General features: G+C 45.9%; 2 protein-coding genes across 2 annotated transcripts in view; both read left to right on the top strand.

Annotated features, from left to right (window-relative positions):
- The window catches only part of ACSS1 (acyl-CoA synthetase short-chain family member 1), a 31,247-nt gene extending 20,778 nt beyond the window's left edge, over positions 1-10,469 (top strand). Inside the window, exons 8-13 of the mRNA XM_009272615.2 lie at positions 2,911-3,023; positions 3,951-4,077; positions 5,711-5,838; positions 7,388-7,451; positions 8,029-8,147; positions 9,961-10,469. Coding sequence (XP_009270890.1) covers positions 2,911-3,023; positions 3,951-4,077; positions 5,711-5,838; positions 7,388-7,451; positions 8,029-8,147; positions 9,961-10,131 — 722 coding nt within the window. The 3' untranslated portion in view covers positions 10,132-10,469. The remainder of the gene's footprint in view (positions 1-2,910; positions 3,024-3,950; positions 4,078-5,710; positions 5,839-7,387; positions 7,452-8,028; positions 8,148-9,960) is intronic.
- A 775-nt stretch (positions 10,470-11,244) lies between these two features.
- The window catches only part of APMAP (adipocyte plasma membrane associated protein), a 22,186-nt gene continuing 17,273 nt past the window's right edge, over positions 11,245-16,157 (top strand). Inside the window, exon 1 of the mRNA XM_009272614.2 lies at positions 11,245-11,294. Coding sequence (XP_009270889.1) covers positions 11,245-11,294 — 50 coding nt within the window. The remainder of the gene's footprint in view (positions 11,295-16,157) is intronic.

The raw sequence follows: 16,157 nt of genomic DNA, 5'->3' as shown, positions 1-16,157 counted from the left end.
GTCTGTAAGTGCAGAGTGCTTGATCTTACCTTGAACCAGGCATAGTTTTGCAGGTAAACAGTTACCAGCTCCTGGAAGCATAAAATAATGATACCTATTCATGAAATTGATTTTATTAGAAAGTAGAATCAATCTTTCTCCACAGTTGATGCTTCCAATAAAGAGGAAGACAAATTATTCTTGGAAACATTATATACGCCATTTGAATGTAAAGGGAGCGTGGAAGGAGATCATAGAAACAGTTTGATGGATGCTGGTTGTGGTCCTGCAGTGTCACCTCTCGTAGACAATTTCAATATAGCTTGTTAATTGTACTGTTGTATGCAGTGTCCTCTACGGTGTGTTGCTCTCCGAAGCAGCAATGTGTTGCCAGCTAATAAAGCCTGGTAGGTGTAAAGATCAGCAAATGGTGATTTAAGAATCCACTTGAAGGTCTTTGGATGAGCAAATGAGTGAGATAGCAATTACGAGAAGCAATTTAAGTAGTGTGGTATGTGCAGATGAGAGAGAGAGAAAATTCCTGTGGCTCTTACTGTTAAAATATTAGGTACTGCTGTGCTGTGATTGACAGTAATAGAATCAAAGCTGTGTTTGAGTTTCAGGTGTAGTTCTTTGTAGTGCAGAAGAGACACGAGGTATTTTTACTTTTGTCGGTTTTATAAAAAGAGTACAGCTGTTGTATGCAGCTGTGAACAAAAGCTGGTTTTGAAAGACATCTCTGAACGGGCCCTGGAAGCTTTTGTTGTTGGCATCATCTTACAGCGATTTAGACTGGGCTGGTGCTTCTTAGGTGGATTCCCCCCAAAGTAGTCAATCCAATCTATCTGTGGTGGTGAAGACAACGGTGGCAGAGAGTACATGCTGCACCCTGCTGCCAGAGGTCATCTACCCACGGCAGAGGGGAGCTTGTTTCGATGCATCACCCTCCTTGCTCAGACTCTGCTGTCCTTGCTTGAAGTCTGGGTGGATTTGCACTACGGTGACAGCATGGGCACAGGTAACGTGGAAGCACAGCTTTTAGACCGACCTTTAGAGGTCGGTCTGCCAGCCCGACCTCTAAAGAGACAGACTTCATAAAGGCAGGGTAGAACCTAGAAGTCTTGCTAGCTGTCATCTGTCAGTGGCAAAAATTTTTCCTGGTACTTTTAAACCAGTTTAAAATAGGTCTTTACCATGCACATAATTTTTAAAGCACCCTTGCCACCATGCAGCTCCCTCTGGAATGTGACTTTACTGCCTTATGTGCAGCTGGCTGCAGGATGTCTAGGATGTGGCAAAACCCATGTTGAAACGTAGCTTGCAGTGCTGTGTTCAGAATGAGTACTGGTTTAGGAAGAGCAACCATCAGTTTAATCAGGTTCCCTGCTCTGATGCAGATTTTGTCTGTGCAAACAGAGAACAGCAGGTATCTGGGGTGCTTTTTTCTTTTTATGAAAAAATTCAAGATGACCCTTTCAAAATAAACAGAAACATGTGAAGTAGATGCATGCCCATCAATGAAATGTGAAATAATTTTATGTGTAAGCCGCATATGAAACTATTTTCTGCAGGTCTGAAGCTTAGCGTTCCTCAGAGGCCCTTCCTCATAGCTACGTCAGGGCAGCTGGATGCAAATTCAGGGTCAAATTCAGCCTTTCCAACCCCTGGTTTCAGTTTTCACAACCTCAGCAAAGCCGGTAGAGAAATGCACTCTCAAAGTGGCAGAACGTACCTTTATTTATAGAGCTGTATTTTTAAAAGCCTAATGCTCCTTTGTTTTTGTTTCTCTCTTGTGTTTCTGCATTAGTTTTAGAATAGAAAAGATCTGATTAAGGTTGGAATCTGATTTAATGTTCATCCCAGCAGGAATGAAAAAGGATGATTAAAAGGTTCAATTTTGAATAGAAGATAAGCTCAACCTGCCTGTAAGGGGTGGGTTAATCTCATACTCTGCAATAATAGTAATTCAGACTCTTGAAGTGCTTTTCATGCTTTTACCTTAGACAGCTGTAAAAACAGCACCGGGAGATAAATCCCCTGATGTGCTTATAAAAAGTAACTGTAAAATCACTTCTAGGGTAGGAAATGGGGCTGGTGAGTACTGCCCCTGCCACCAGGCAGCCCTGTTAGCGTGAGAAGGACCTGCAAGGGTGTAAGTGTGCATTATAGCTGCCTGTATTTGTTGCTGGTTGGTAGCTGGAGGAATGGGTTGATTTGTGAGCTGACTTAGGGCCAGCTGTAGGAAACAGAGCATGTGGGCTGAATCAATGGGGTCTTCACTGTGTCTGATTGATTTGCCACGGACAGGACTGTGGGAAGGCTCTTGAACGCACACGTCGTGGCTGCTGCTGCAGGGTCTGCAGGCTGTCTGGTGCAAAGCCAGCTGCTGTAGCCCCTGTACTGCTCTCCTCTGAGCCTTTGAAGAGCTAAGCTGGACATCAGCGATCCTGATGCTCTGGGGCATGGGGAGCTGCTCTTCCCCTGAGGCGGCTGCTTGGCCACACTCTGGTTTGTCACCGATGTACACAGGGGGCAGCAATTTTTGCAGCCAGCAGTGAATGATGCATCATGCAATTATGGAGTAGGAGTAGCTCTTGATCCGAGCTCACCAAGGGAGGGACCTGCCTGCAGCTCTCTGCTCTACCTGCTGCAATGTCCCCTGTAGATACAACAGGCCTTGGTGGTGTCATCCTGGCTTGCCAGACGTTTTTCTATGTTTAAGCCTTTCTTGTAGTCACAAAGAGCTCTTGGTTTGTCAGGTCTGTGCTGCTTTCAGAAAGTTGTGCTACTTGGTCTTGCATAGTTGCTTCCCAGTGGCTTTTTATTGCAAGGTGGCTTCGCTATTCTCTTCTTTAACTAAGAAGAGCTGGCATCTGCTTTCATCCAGCTTTGGATGGACCCCAAATATTTTGTTTTTCATTATTCTTCCAGAAACTGGTGGCATCTGCATTGCCCCACGGCCTTCAGAGGAGAAAGCTGAGATCATTCCGGCTATGGCTATGAGACCTTTCTTTGGGATTGTGCCCGTGCTGATGGATGAGAATGTGAGTTGAGGCTGTGCTGGGTGCCCGAAAGAGAAGCTGCTGTGTGTTTCTGCCTTAATCACCTTTCTGATGGCAGAGTAACAGGATCTGGAAAGATGTTTGTTCCTCTGTTAAAATGGTAGAATAGATGAGCAATTTATATATTGAGCATATCTCAAATGTCCATACAGATTGCCAGCTGGGCATTGCAAGCTGTCTGCAAATCTCTAGAGGAGTGTTTGCATTTTCAGCACCACTTTTATGGTCTTACACTGCTTCTGATTAAGAGCTGCTGCCTCCATTTATGAAAGCAGTCAGAAGTCACACAGCTCCTGGAAACCAGGGAGCTGAACAGTTGGAGCAGTGCGTGCAACATCCAGTGACGTGGCAAGACTGGAGCAGCCAACAGGACTGTGGAGTTTTCCAAGGAAAATGAAAGGCATGAGGCCCTGCAACTGTGCGTGTCTGTGAGAAAACTGGTGCTGGTCTGTGCTGAGCGATTCCCATCTGTGCCCCAGTGCCCTGTTAAACAGTAAAGCATGTAATCTCCTCCATATACAGATTGTTAAGGGAACGTGGCAGTTAACAACAGTGAAAGTGGAAGGCAGGGGTCCAGGCATTTCCCTGTTAGCCTCATCCCAGGCATCCTCTGGCTGCTCGGCACATCTTTGCTGTCATCTTTGCTTGGCATTGCCCTCCGGAGAATCACAGGACTCACTTTTCTTTTAGTCTTACAACTGTCTTATCTGCTGTGCCGCTGGCCTCAAGGGGTGAGGAAGGCATGATACAGACAATAGCTCCATGAGCGGATTCATTTTCTCCACCTGTGGTCCTCCACTGGCAGTCTGCAGTGAGCAACAGGGTGACTCTTGCCAGATCAATGACACAGAAGCACTTACTATTCCTATTTTGTTCACCTGATCATCCTTCCTGTGCTTGAACCTGCAGGGAAAGGTTATAGAGGGCAATGATGTGTCCGGTGCGCTCTGCATTGCCCAGCCATGGCCTGGCATGGCAAGAACAATCTATGGAGATCACCAGCGATTTGTTGATGCCTATTTCAAAGCCTACCCAGGTAAGGAAAGTGCCAAGAGCACTTGCACTGCAGTATAAGCACACCGAATATTTTCAGCAGCACTTTGTGATATTTCTGTATCAGCCAGATCTTGGTTCCTTGGGGTTGTGCGTCACGTGTTGCAAGCGTGCACTAATGGTCTTAGAAAGTGTTGACCTTTCTAGCGGTCAAAAGGGAATGTATTTTAAAGTCCAAATACCTTTTCTTTGGGGCCATTTGTGTCTCACTTGGAAATAGGCATATTGGATGGGAAAGTACCTCCTACATCACTGAATCTCACTGCTGCTGTCACAGGCTGTGTTACATCCTTCCTTTTTTAAAACATGGTCAAGTTGTATCTGGCAAGTAATTAGAAGTGGCAGGGAAACATTTTTTTGTATGAGATTGGACACTCAGGGGAGCAACTAAAAGGGATTTGAAAGCTACAAGGTAGGCAAGAATTAGAGAGATAATCCTGCAAGTTGTACAAAAAGGGTTGGAAAGTAAGAATGGGAAACTGGTAGAAGAAATTGAATGAGCCCATAGTCCCTTATTACTCTCTACATGTTTGCATCTGAAATCTTGTATTTAGTTGATAGTTGTTTAATTGATTTGGAAGGGCAGGAGGCATGACTGAAAGTCCATGAATTGGCCAATAGTGGGTCCTGGCGAGAACCACCTTCAGATTTTGCAGCACTAGCTGCTTGCTGCTGCTCAGAAGTGCCACAGGAACAATTCAGATGCGGACATGGCTTTGATGAAGAGCCAACACAATCACCAGATGTGTCCTCAGTGACACTGGAGTTTCCTGGAACCACCGGGTCTTTTTCAGTTTCCATCAAAAGTTTTAGACTCTCCAAACACCATGCTTATCATGGTTTGGTTGGTTTTTTTCCAGCTAATCTGATAGCAGTGTTTCTGCCACGCTCATATGCTGGAGAGGGACTGTTATCTGGGATCTAAGTCTTTGTTAGCCAGGAGGGAAAATGGCTTTTCATCGGTTCCAGTGTAAGTGATTAAAAAAATTGGCAGTGTTCCCATGTACAAAATGTAACAGAATGGCTCCCTTTCAGCTGAACAGTTTTAATTTTCCATGAGCGCTGAGGTGTAGCTAGCAGCAGACCTGAGATTGACCAATAGCCTACAGCATGATGGCAGATGGCATTTGAAGTGGTTTTATCTTAGAGCTGTATGCCCCAAGCCTGAGCACACAGTTGCTGTGCAGCTGTAGGCGAGTAAAGCCTAGGGAGATCAGAGAGCCCCCCTTGGTTTTGTAAATCCAGCAAAGCATCACTGTGTTGTGTTGCTGGACTTGGTTGTACTACAGGGAACATCAGCCGCTGTTTGCTGCTGATTGCCTACAGTGATTTTGCCCATCTTGGCAGAGATCTGACCTCCACTGTCTTGGTGCTGCTCAGGTGGTTACTAGGAGCCAGCACAGCCCAGGCAGAGCAGACGAAGGTTGGGGATGGCAGAGGGAAGTGGGAAACGGTGTGTGGCAGGTCATGCAGCTGTAAGCTTGGGAGTCCCTGTGAGCTGCCTGACCCACCCTACCCTACTCGCCATCCTAGAGCACGGTGTGTTCAGCATCAGAGCCCAAAGCAATAGGCTGGCACACTTCCTGCTGCTGACCACCCACGTGTCTTTGCTGTAGGTTACTACTTCACAGGGGATGGTGCTTACAGGACCAAGAAAGGCTATTACCAGATAACAGGGCGCATGGATGATGTCATTAACATCAGCGGACACAGGCTCGGGACGGCAGAGATAGAAGATGCAATGGTAAGTTCTGAGCAGGTAGAGGTCCCTTGACAGGGCATATCTGTGAGGCAGGGTGGTCCCTTGAAAGAAGCTTTATGAATTTAAACAAGTGCAGGGTCTGTTGCCTTCAAACCCCTGTCCCTGCATACACACAGCAGCTTGATGCATAATGAATAGCAAATGAGCAAAAGGAAACAGCACCCTTATTAATGAGACGACGAATGGGCAAGTGAGAGAGCAGTCACGCTGTGGGCAGTCCCTGCAGTTGAACTGTCAGAGCTGTGTTTCCTTTCAGTGACATTATACTGTTGCAGTTGTAATTTTGGATGCTGGTGGAGTCTCCATAAGGGATTGTCTCTCCTGTTTGTTCCTTCCCTTCTGCTAACACCTAACCTCTCCTTCGCAAATCTGTGGTTCTTGTTCGTCTGAACTAGCTGAGTATGCCTGAGAATTCAGCAGTGTTAAATATGAAGCAGCCTTGATTCATGTCAGCTGCAAAGTTAGCCTGTCATTTTGAGAGAGAATAATATTAGCTCAGGGAATTGAAAAGAAGAAGTCCTCAGAGCATTTATCTTCAAAGCATGGCGTGAATATTTATTTCTATATTATGTGCCTTGCCTGCAAATGGCACTTAAATGTAACATTTGATAAACCTGAGCTGTGTTCACATGGCACACAGGATCCTACTGTCTCCTCTGTGAGTAAATTTTTTGTCTGTGTGATCATAGATACAGGATCTAGTTCCTCTCCCACTCTGTACATGTGTATATGCAAATATATTTATGTTTATATGCTTAGATTGCTCTGCAATGTTTTCTTTCATATTTTAATCTAATCTAAGATAGCATAATCCAGTTTTTGGTGTGGGATTCAGATATGTGATTTCTTCCAGTCTGTACACAAATTGTCTTCTTACTGCAGAAGAATGTTAAATTAAACTCTGAAGTGTGACAGAATAAATCACTGTTGTGTAGCATAATAATAAAAATATGCATTCGGCAAAACAACCCTTCCCCCCTTCTGGGAAGATGAAGAGGCCTGATTCTTTCTGCATTCTGGTGTGCTTTAGGCACTTACAAACACCAGTCAAATGTGGACTGTGATGTTGGCAGCTTCACTTTTGCTCTGATGGCAACAGTTCCCTGTGGCACAGAACAATGCAGGACTGGTTTTGCTTGTGATTTGGCCATGGCCAGTCACCACTTGGGACCGTAGCCATTCACACATAAGAGCACGGATAAAGAAAGAGAAAGCAGGTTTCGAGCTGGTGCAAATTCAGCTTGCTGTGCAGTGGGCTTAGCGGTGTATGTAAGAGTACTTATTTCTGTGTTTAAAAGCAGAGCCAATCCAGTGAGTAAATGCTACTCTCAGAGACGTGGCCATGGCCGTTGCTGCCAGCTGACCTTGCAGTAGGAAGGTGGCATCCAGCTTTCCTGCTGTGCTTTCAGCAGGATCTGCCAAGGGGAGGGTGAGATATGGCAAGGTGTTTTGTTCCTAGAGCAACTGGCGCAAACTCTGCAGGGCTTGAAGTTGTTACGCTCTGTGTGTTTTTGTCTCACTTTTTGTGAAGGCTGATCACCCTGAGGTCCCTGAGACAGCTGTGATTGGGTATCCACACAAGATCAAAGGAGAAGGTATGTGAAAAGCAGTGTCCTGACATGACACCTACATACACTTCCTTAATTTCTAACCTGGGCTCTGTGTTAGGAGGTGCCTAGGGAATGGGAAGGCAGTTATCCTTAGGTTGACTGGCATTGCAGCCCCAAGAGGAAAAGACAGCCATGAAAATAACTGCATGTTCCTAAGCTGGGTGCAGGTATTACTCCCCTAAACTGTTTTCACACATAGTGTTTACATATGTAGTAGAGCTTCCTTAAAAAGGATTGTGCTCAGAGATGTCCTTTGAACAGAATGGGAATAGCTGATTTGCGTTGGCCAGCTTTCGATCCCAGTGGCAGTTTGGTTATTTATGTTGAGTTGTCATTGTCACTGAGATCAGTCTGGTCCATAGAAGCCAAGACAAGGCTGGGCCATCGTTTGAGGGCTGGAGTCTGACTCCCTTTTGTAAACAGGATCTATGGTTTTCTTGGCAGTCCCTAGATTGCGCATAGGAATGATTTGAAACCTTCCTTGGCATTCAAGTGAGCATCCCTGGTCTTGCCAGCCAGGATCTAATATGAGGTATGTGGCTTCTGCTCATTTGTCTTCCAGGTGCCTTTGCTTTCATAGTGCTAAAGGAGCAGACAGCTCATATAGACCGTGTCAAAGAAGAGCTCAAAACCATTGTGGCTTCCAAGATAGCAAAATATGCTGTGCCTGACCACATTCTGGTAAGTGGGACACTGTAACCAGGACTAGGAGCAGGAATGGTCACATTGAGCAAGCCTCACCTTCCTGCCTGCAGTGCTGCTGTTGTCCCTCTCTAGCAGGACAAAGAAGCAGAAAACCAGAACTAGCTGGAGGGATCCCTAGGTGGGGGTGGGCAGGTGCAGTGGTCTGCATGTGCTCCTTCGCCATGCCTAAGGATCAGCAGTGACCCAGAGGGTGGCTGGGATATTACAGCTGCTCCAGCCTGCAGAGCAGCTTCTTGGTGGGGGCTGTTACAGAGCATGTTTTAGAGCTACCCTGAGGCTGCTCCATTTGGGCCAAGTTCTGAACAGTCCTTTAAATGGGATGCACAGAGAGCACCATGCTTGGCAAGAGCTCTGGCAAAGGGGAACCCCAGGCCTGCCCTGTGCCTCAAGAAGCACTTGATGTCCCTGTTCACCATGCAGCAGCATTACTGCTCCACATAGCTCTTGCCCTCAGCTGACCCCCTGCTGAAGCAATGTAGCACTGCTCTGGGTGGCCCTGTGCAATGGATCAGATAAAACCCCACCAAACTGTAGAGAAACGCCACAACCTTCAGTGTCACTGAAGGGCAGTGACACTTTTCTACTGCCCAGCTATTTTGCATTGATAATTAGCACCAACTCCAGATCCCAAAGCACTGGCTGTTTCTATTGTGTAACTCAGACAGCTTGTTGAGCCTGACCCTGGGAGCACTGATGAACTCCAGGCTCTGTTTCAAGCCTGCTTACCTTTCAGCAGCTCCCTTTGTGTGTTTGGGGAGAGTGCCCAAAGCTCCTCCTTAGCTGCCCTCCAAGGCCCATCTGCATCCATTCCACACTCTGCTTGGAGGCAGTGACCAGACCACTTCTTTGAGGGGCCCTGCTTTAGCCACATGCTGGGAAGGTGGACACCAAGACACAGGTTACAGAATACAACAGGAGCAGGCAAGGGTGGCTCATTCAACTTGGAACAGCCCAAGACGTCCTTAGTGGATTGGAGCAGCTCCCAGAACTTGCAGGTTTGCAAGGAAACATCTTGTTTCCCTGTGTTTGGGGGTAGTCCTGCAGAGAAGTCCTACAACTCTTTCCTTGTATGTTAGTTAATGCTTTGGAGTTTTGTAGCCTACTGGCCTGATCATGTTAGCAAAATGTGAGACCTGCTAGCATCTCTATTCAGTGCCTGAAAACTCTTTACCAGGCTAAAATTTATGCTAAAACCTTTGAATCTGCTGCTAAGTCTTTTGCAGGAAGCATAGCCAAGACATTTAACATTCTTCTGGTTATGAAGGAGGGCGTGTAGGCTGACAGATACAGTCGGGCAGAGAGAAACATCAGGACCCAGGAGTTATCCCTTGAGTAGGAGACCTTGTAGCTGGCGTGGAGTATTGTGTGCTTTATATTCCTGCCCTGTAAAGGGGAATATGAATGTCTGTTCTGGTAAAGGGTTGAGATCTGTGTCATCATCAGTGCCTGAGTTTTCAAGTGTAACTAGCTTTCTAGTTCAATAGTTAACAGCTTATTCAGGACCTGATTATCCAGAGCTGTGCATCCTGGAGATACACAGCAATGAGTAAATGGGGAACAAAGTCCACTTAAATAAGAATAAAATTTATAGCACAAGGAATTGATGCTAGTGGCACTCCTCTCCTTGGACATAAACCAATGTGCTCAATGGTCTAGTATTTGCCAGGAGCCTCAAAGGAGCTGTGGCCATGAGATAGCGTGCCAGGCTTAGGACAGTTCAGCCAAATTGCCTTGTGGTTTGCAGCAGGACCCAGGTTCTAATATGGGTGTGTCTTTCCCTTCTCTACAGGTGGTGAAACGTCTTCCTAAAACCCGATCAGGGAAGATCATGAGAAGGCTGCTGAGGAAAGTAGTCACTGAACAATCAGGCAACATGGGAGATGTCACCACACTTGATGATCCAAGTGTTGTCAAGGAGATATTAGATGCTTACCAGAAATACAAGAAGAGTTCCTCATAGCAGGCAGCTCTGGAATCTCTCTCCTCTGGAAATGTGAAAGGTCTCAAAAAACCAGGCAAACGACATAGTTCTCTTGGTGTTTTTTTAAAAACTCTGTTCCCTTCTAGGGGAACAACATTTTCCATTCCACAATGTATTTTGAGATGCACAGAGCTAGGAGCAATCTGCAGTTCTGCAGTGTCAGTGAGCTTCCTTTCATTGCTTTTAGGGCTGATACAGAGCAGCCATTGGTGGTTTCCATTAGCTATGATGAAATTTAATACTAGCTGAAGCAAGATGCAGACATTAATGTTTCTCATTTTAATGTTACTGTACAGGGAAATGTTTTTATACAATGCTTTTGCTGTTTTAAAAGAAGCCCTGGAATATACTTCAATTTTTTCTTCAGCTTGGATATCCAAGTGCAAGTAGCTGTATTTCACTGCAACTGTGGTGCCTTTTTGGCAATGCTGGGTATTCTAGTAGATGTTTCACATGTGGTGTTAGGGAAATTAGAATGACATTGCTAGTCTGATAATTCTTTCTTGTGTTTACCCAGTCATTACCCTTCGGCTTTCCTCATAAGGATTTGTTCCTACCACTGTATGTCCTGGGACTTGCCGGAGATGGTGAGCCTGTGTCCCTTCATGGCCCACCTAGGCAACCCAGCACTAGCACTTCCAGCCGCAAAACAAAGCCTACTGCTGGGCTCCCTACATGGCCTGAATGCATTGCCAGTTGCATAGGAGGGATCTGGTCCCATGTGTTTTTATTCTGCCTTGAGAAACTGAGATTACCAACCGGGTTTTTAAAGTAGCTGTCCTCTTCCTCATTGGTGATGACAACTGATCAGTGTTGTCCATTGTGGTTCACTTCTGCATATTAGGATTGGTGGTCTACAACTGGTAGATCTTTGTTGCCAGTTGGCGATTTGTGTTAGGTGCCTTTGTTTCTTGAAGTCACTATGAAAAGGGATGATGTTTGCTTGCTGTCTGTCAGAGAAGCATTGGGAAACAAAATCCTGAAGTGCTCAAGAGAGGTTTGAAGCTGAGAGAGATGTGCTGGAGTGTTCATTGTGACTTGCCAAGCTGTGCGATTTCTGGCCAAGGAATAGTTATTTTAGCCCACTCCCAAATGGCCTGTAATCTTGTTTGCTCCAACAAAGACAGGCACCCAGTTTGGAGGTAGGTTGGTTCTCCTGTCAGAAGTTATGACTTAATGCTTATCGTCCACATCAGCCCCTTCCACATGCTGCCGTGCTGATCTTCCAAAGAGTTAAATGCTGGGTGGGTACCTGCAAATTGCACAATCCACAAAGAAGAAGGAAGTGCCTCTTAGATGCCTTCTGGAAAGCGATGGTAGCATTCCAGACCAGCAACCTCAGAATAGCAGGGAACAATAGCCTTTGGCTTTCATATGCTTTCAAAATTGCAACTAATATATTCAGTGTTTTATTTCTGGACTTGTTTTATCATGAACGCATTTTGATTGAAGCACTCCTTATATTTGGGCCATTCAGAAGAATTTGCTAGTAGGTCTCCTGTCCTCTACTATGCCACTGAAGGTCATGGAGAAGCCTGTAGGTGACAAATGCCTTTGAGACTTCTGCCACTGCTAAATTTGGTTTAAGCTGGCTGAGTGGTTCAGGGTGGTTGGAGGGGCCACAGAGCATGCCAGGAAGGCACAGCAGAGGACTCCTCCCCTCTCCCTGGGTGCAAAAGCTCAATGTATATGCCAGTGTAGTGTGCACAATGCTGATCCTGGGAGTGTGTGCCACAAGAGCTCAGGGAGAGCTTCTCCATCTTAACCTGCCTAAGCCAAGTGACTGCTAACCACCATTCCAGCGATGTGGCTGGGGTCACTCCATCAAACCTTGCAGTCCTGCCTCTGTCTTTCTCAGATGACAGTCTGCTTAGTTTCGTGGAGCTGTGTGTTTTGGCCTGCCAAACCCCTGAGTAATTGGCAGAATTGCCAATTTTTGCTGTAGTTTTACAGAGGTTACTTATTGCTGAATTTAACTGGAGCAGCACTGCCTTTTCCAGTGGGACTGTGTACGAGAAAGACAATCTGTGCACCTAACTGGAGGCAGGAAAGGCAGGAAGGAAATGGCTAGGTGATCCTGTAGGGCTGGGAGAGGAGTGGTGAGGTTTTGGGGCCGCAGAGATTTTGGTACCAAATGGGGAAGCGGGCTGCTTGCAGTACAATGTGTTCTCAAAGACAGGAGTGTTGTCTTAGATCCCAGAGTTCCTCTGAGTACACTAGCTGCATTTGCTGTTTGTTTTGGTTTTTTTTAATTTATTTTAAATGTCTGTAGGGACTGGGTAATACAATAGGGAATATCATGCTTCATTAGAATTCCCATCCTTCTGACTGCAATCCATTTTTGCTTAAGGTAAGTAGACACCCTGTGGACTTTGTGGGAAGTCGAAGATCAGAAGGTTTGATAGAGTTGACAGGATGTTAATATTTTGGGAGACAGCCACTACATATATCCTCTATTGCCATTGCAAAAGAAAAAAAAAAACCCACTTCCTTAAGTGATTTTCAAGTGGGAAGCAGCCAGGAGTTAACGCTTTTGACAGAAAAAGTAGACTCCCTTTTTTAAACCAGTTGTCTCCACACAGTCTGAAATACAGCGTGGAAGAAGAAAAATGACTTTTGAACAAGATTACACACTTTCTTTTTAGTCAGGAAAGCATTTCCTATATTAGGCATATAGAATTTCCTTGTCCTGTTGATCTGAAATTTCCATGCTGAGGTGTGACCCAGTGGTCACAGACACATGGTCTAATTCATCTGAACTGTCTCACGAAGACTAGCTATGTAAGGAGCAATGTGCTTTGGTGCATTGAGACGTTCATCATGCAATTCCTCAGCCCAGGGAAAATGGGAGATAGGTGCGCTCCCTCACCTGCATCCCTGTTGTCTCAATTTGCATGGGCTTAGGGACCATGGCTGCCAGGGAGGTTACAGACTGACCAGGTAGCTGCAGCACCACAATAAATTCACAGCCATGCCAGCTATGGTGTGGACAGACTGTAGTTACAAACAAGCCTCATACTGTGAACTTCTGAAGCCTTACAAGCACCTTTGCTAAAATCACGTCACCAGCATGTGCAAGATTAGAGTGCCATATGCCTTCCATCCAGTACCACGATGGCCGCTCTGTTTCTTCCTTGCGCATTTCCACAGCTGAGCTGTGGTCCTTGGGATGTCCATCTGCTCAGAGGCCCCCTCGGGGTATTCAAAGGGAGCACGTGGTGCTGTTGTGCTGCCCACATGGTGTTCTGCAGTGGACACAGCTCCTGCTGGGCAGCCTCAGCCCCCACCTCTCCTGGTAAAACTGCACTTCTGCAAGTATACCAGCATCAGCTCTTGGAGCTAACACCATGTGCTCAGTTCATCTAATAGCACCCTGAGGCTGGTAGAAACAGAGCGAGGCAGGGCTTGGAACTGGTACTTCTTACAAAAAGAAGAATACTGTGCTTCACTGTGTAGGCTACTTGTAGAAAGCTTTGCCAAACAGATGAAATTTTCCAGCCAGACAAGTCCCCCTTTCTTCTTTTTCCCCATGATCTCTGCTAACTGCAGCGGTTGCATCTTCAGTGCAAGCCTGTGTGGAGCTTTGCATTTTCGCTACTCCCTGGACATCATGACCGTCAGCACTGGTGGGTGGCGACAGTGCTTTCTGCTTCACATGCAGCAGTCTCACACCCCCACCAGGCTTGTGGTTCAGGGAGGGGTTCAGCCTGCAGAACTGGCACTGATGTCCTCAGTTCTTGAAATGCTAGGAAGGAGGTAGCTTGCGAAAGACCCCAGGCCTGCAGTCTTAAGAGCTGATCTTCGCTAATCGGTGAAGGAGGTAATGGTATATGGAATACTTTACAGTGGGATCGTGGGACAAACTTGGGGGTAATTGCTCTGTTTAGAAAAGCAGAACTGTTGAATTCTTCTAAACCTTTGTGTGTCCATGAGTAATGTGTGGGTTATTTGCCAGATTGCCTTTGTAGCTTCATTAAAAGAGATCCAGAGTCAATTTTAGCTGTTGCAGCTTGTTGCAAAGGGCAAATGTGCTTGCTTTTTTTCCCACTCGGTTTTGCCGGTGAGAGCCGGTTGTGGTGCCTTTTACTCCACTGGAGACACAGACCATGATTTTCTTAATTTTAGAAAGGGAAAGTCTATCTTTCTAGAGATGAGGTGTGTGTTGTACAGTCTAATGTTAAGCCTTTCATTTCATTTTGTTTTCTTGTAATCATGCTTTAAACACATTTATTGTCCTTGACCAAAACCAATTTTTTCAATGATCTCTGTATTCATATTTTCATTAAAGGAAATATCTTTCTCTGTGTGATGGGTTGGCTTTGCATCTTAGGTGTCTGGCCCTCCATCCCCTAAAGTGTCTGGGACTTTTTCAGTTCTTTGGACTTGCTTCTGCCTGTTCTGATTATTTTAGTCTGCCAGCACAGGCCAAAGAAAGGCAAAGGAGTTAGAGATCAGGATGAGTCATCTTGTGGTCCAAATTGCTGTTTTGCTTTGCTGCTTTTCTCTAAACAGTAGCTCACAGGAAATGAGTTACTGCCAGAAAACTGCCACTGCAAAACAACTCAAAAAGTTGAAGAACTAGCATTTGCATGTCAGTAAGCTGTATTTCTCGTGTAAATCCTGAGGTCCCACTGCTCTACACTCATTTTCCTGTGTGATGCTAACAGAGAACAACTAGTGGGAACAATTAATTACCATTAGTTAATATGGACAGTTCAGCTACTAATCTCCACAGCGTGCACAAGTAGAAAAGGAGTGAAAACAGGATGTGTGTGGGGAACATGAGAGACAGCATTGTGTAGAAAGTGAGTGCGTAGCTGTCCCAGAGCCGAGCAGATGAGAAGCAACTTGTTTCCAGGTGCCACGGATCATTTGTAAGTGCCAGGAACACATCCTCTGCAGGGTGCCTTGTCCATTAAGAAGTGAGGAAGATTGTGTTTCACCCTCTACGTACCACATGGATAACACTATAGTTGTAATGCAGGGACGGACAGTGAACATCCTCATTAGCCACTTCTCCTGTTACCTCCAGCAGCTGCTTCTGGAAAGCTTCCAACACCACTCTTAGCTCTTGCAACCCTCTGGCAAGTGTCTCCAACAAGTCACGGAAAGGGCTAGATAGAAAGGCAGGTGCCCATCTCCTCACTTTGTGTTTCGCTACTGCAGCTGCCCTGATTCATTTACTGAGAATTTATTGGTAAAATGGAGGCTGTTTTCCAGCCTAACACAATTACATTCAGGGGCTGTCTCTGTGGACAGTTAAAGCCACAGAAACTGATTTCAGCAACAAGTTTCAGTTTTTAAACTAAGCAGGAACAGATGATTCTTTTTCAGCTTGAAAATTCTGGACAGGGAATTGTCTTCTGGCTGAGTGTAGAGGCGCAACATGTTTTTCATGGCAGCGAGCCTAACCCTGCTTTGTCCTGGATAGAAGGCTTTGGGGACGTAACCACCTTTTGGGGTGGAAATGGTCACGTCTGTGCAAAATTACCAGCCTACAAACATTGGTAATGAATGATCTGCCACAGCAGCTTTTTCACTCTTGCTTCTATTCCTCTGTAGCTGGTGTGTATCTGCCTGGACTCCCTGTGTCTGCAGTGACAAAGCTTACTTTGACTTTTCGGTCTGTTGAGGCTGGGAGAGCGGAAACCCAGCGCTTTGTAGTGCTCAACCTGCACCAGGCATGCAGAAGACTCAATTAAATTTCTTATACTTATTGGACCTTGGGGATGCCACTTTACTCCTCTGTGCCTCAGTCCTCTGCACCCCCAGAAACAACAGTAGCCTTACGGCAAAGTTAGGAGGAGAAGTTGTGGAATACTACTCATAAGGTCCTGGAGTGAGATAGTTGTTCAGAAAAGCGGGTGCCTTTAGGGAACAGTGCTGCTAAGCTCTCTTGCAGCTGCTGGCCCTGCTGCCTGAACTCAACCTGAACAGAGAGAAAAGCCTCGCTGCCCCCCCCCTCTCCTTGCCACCCTTCCCACAGCCCCACAGACACTGGCACT

This window comes from Aptenodytes forsteri, unplaced genomic scaffold (assembly GCF_000699145.1).
Source record: "Aptenodytes forsteri isolate BGI_AS27 unplaced genomic scaffold, ASM69914v1 Scaffold238, whole genome shotgun sequence".
NCBI lineage: Eukaryota > Metazoa > Chordata > Aves > Sphenisciformes > Spheniscidae > Aptenodytes > Aptenodytes forsteri.
This window is presented reverse-complemented; position numbering and strand designations above follow the sequence as displayed.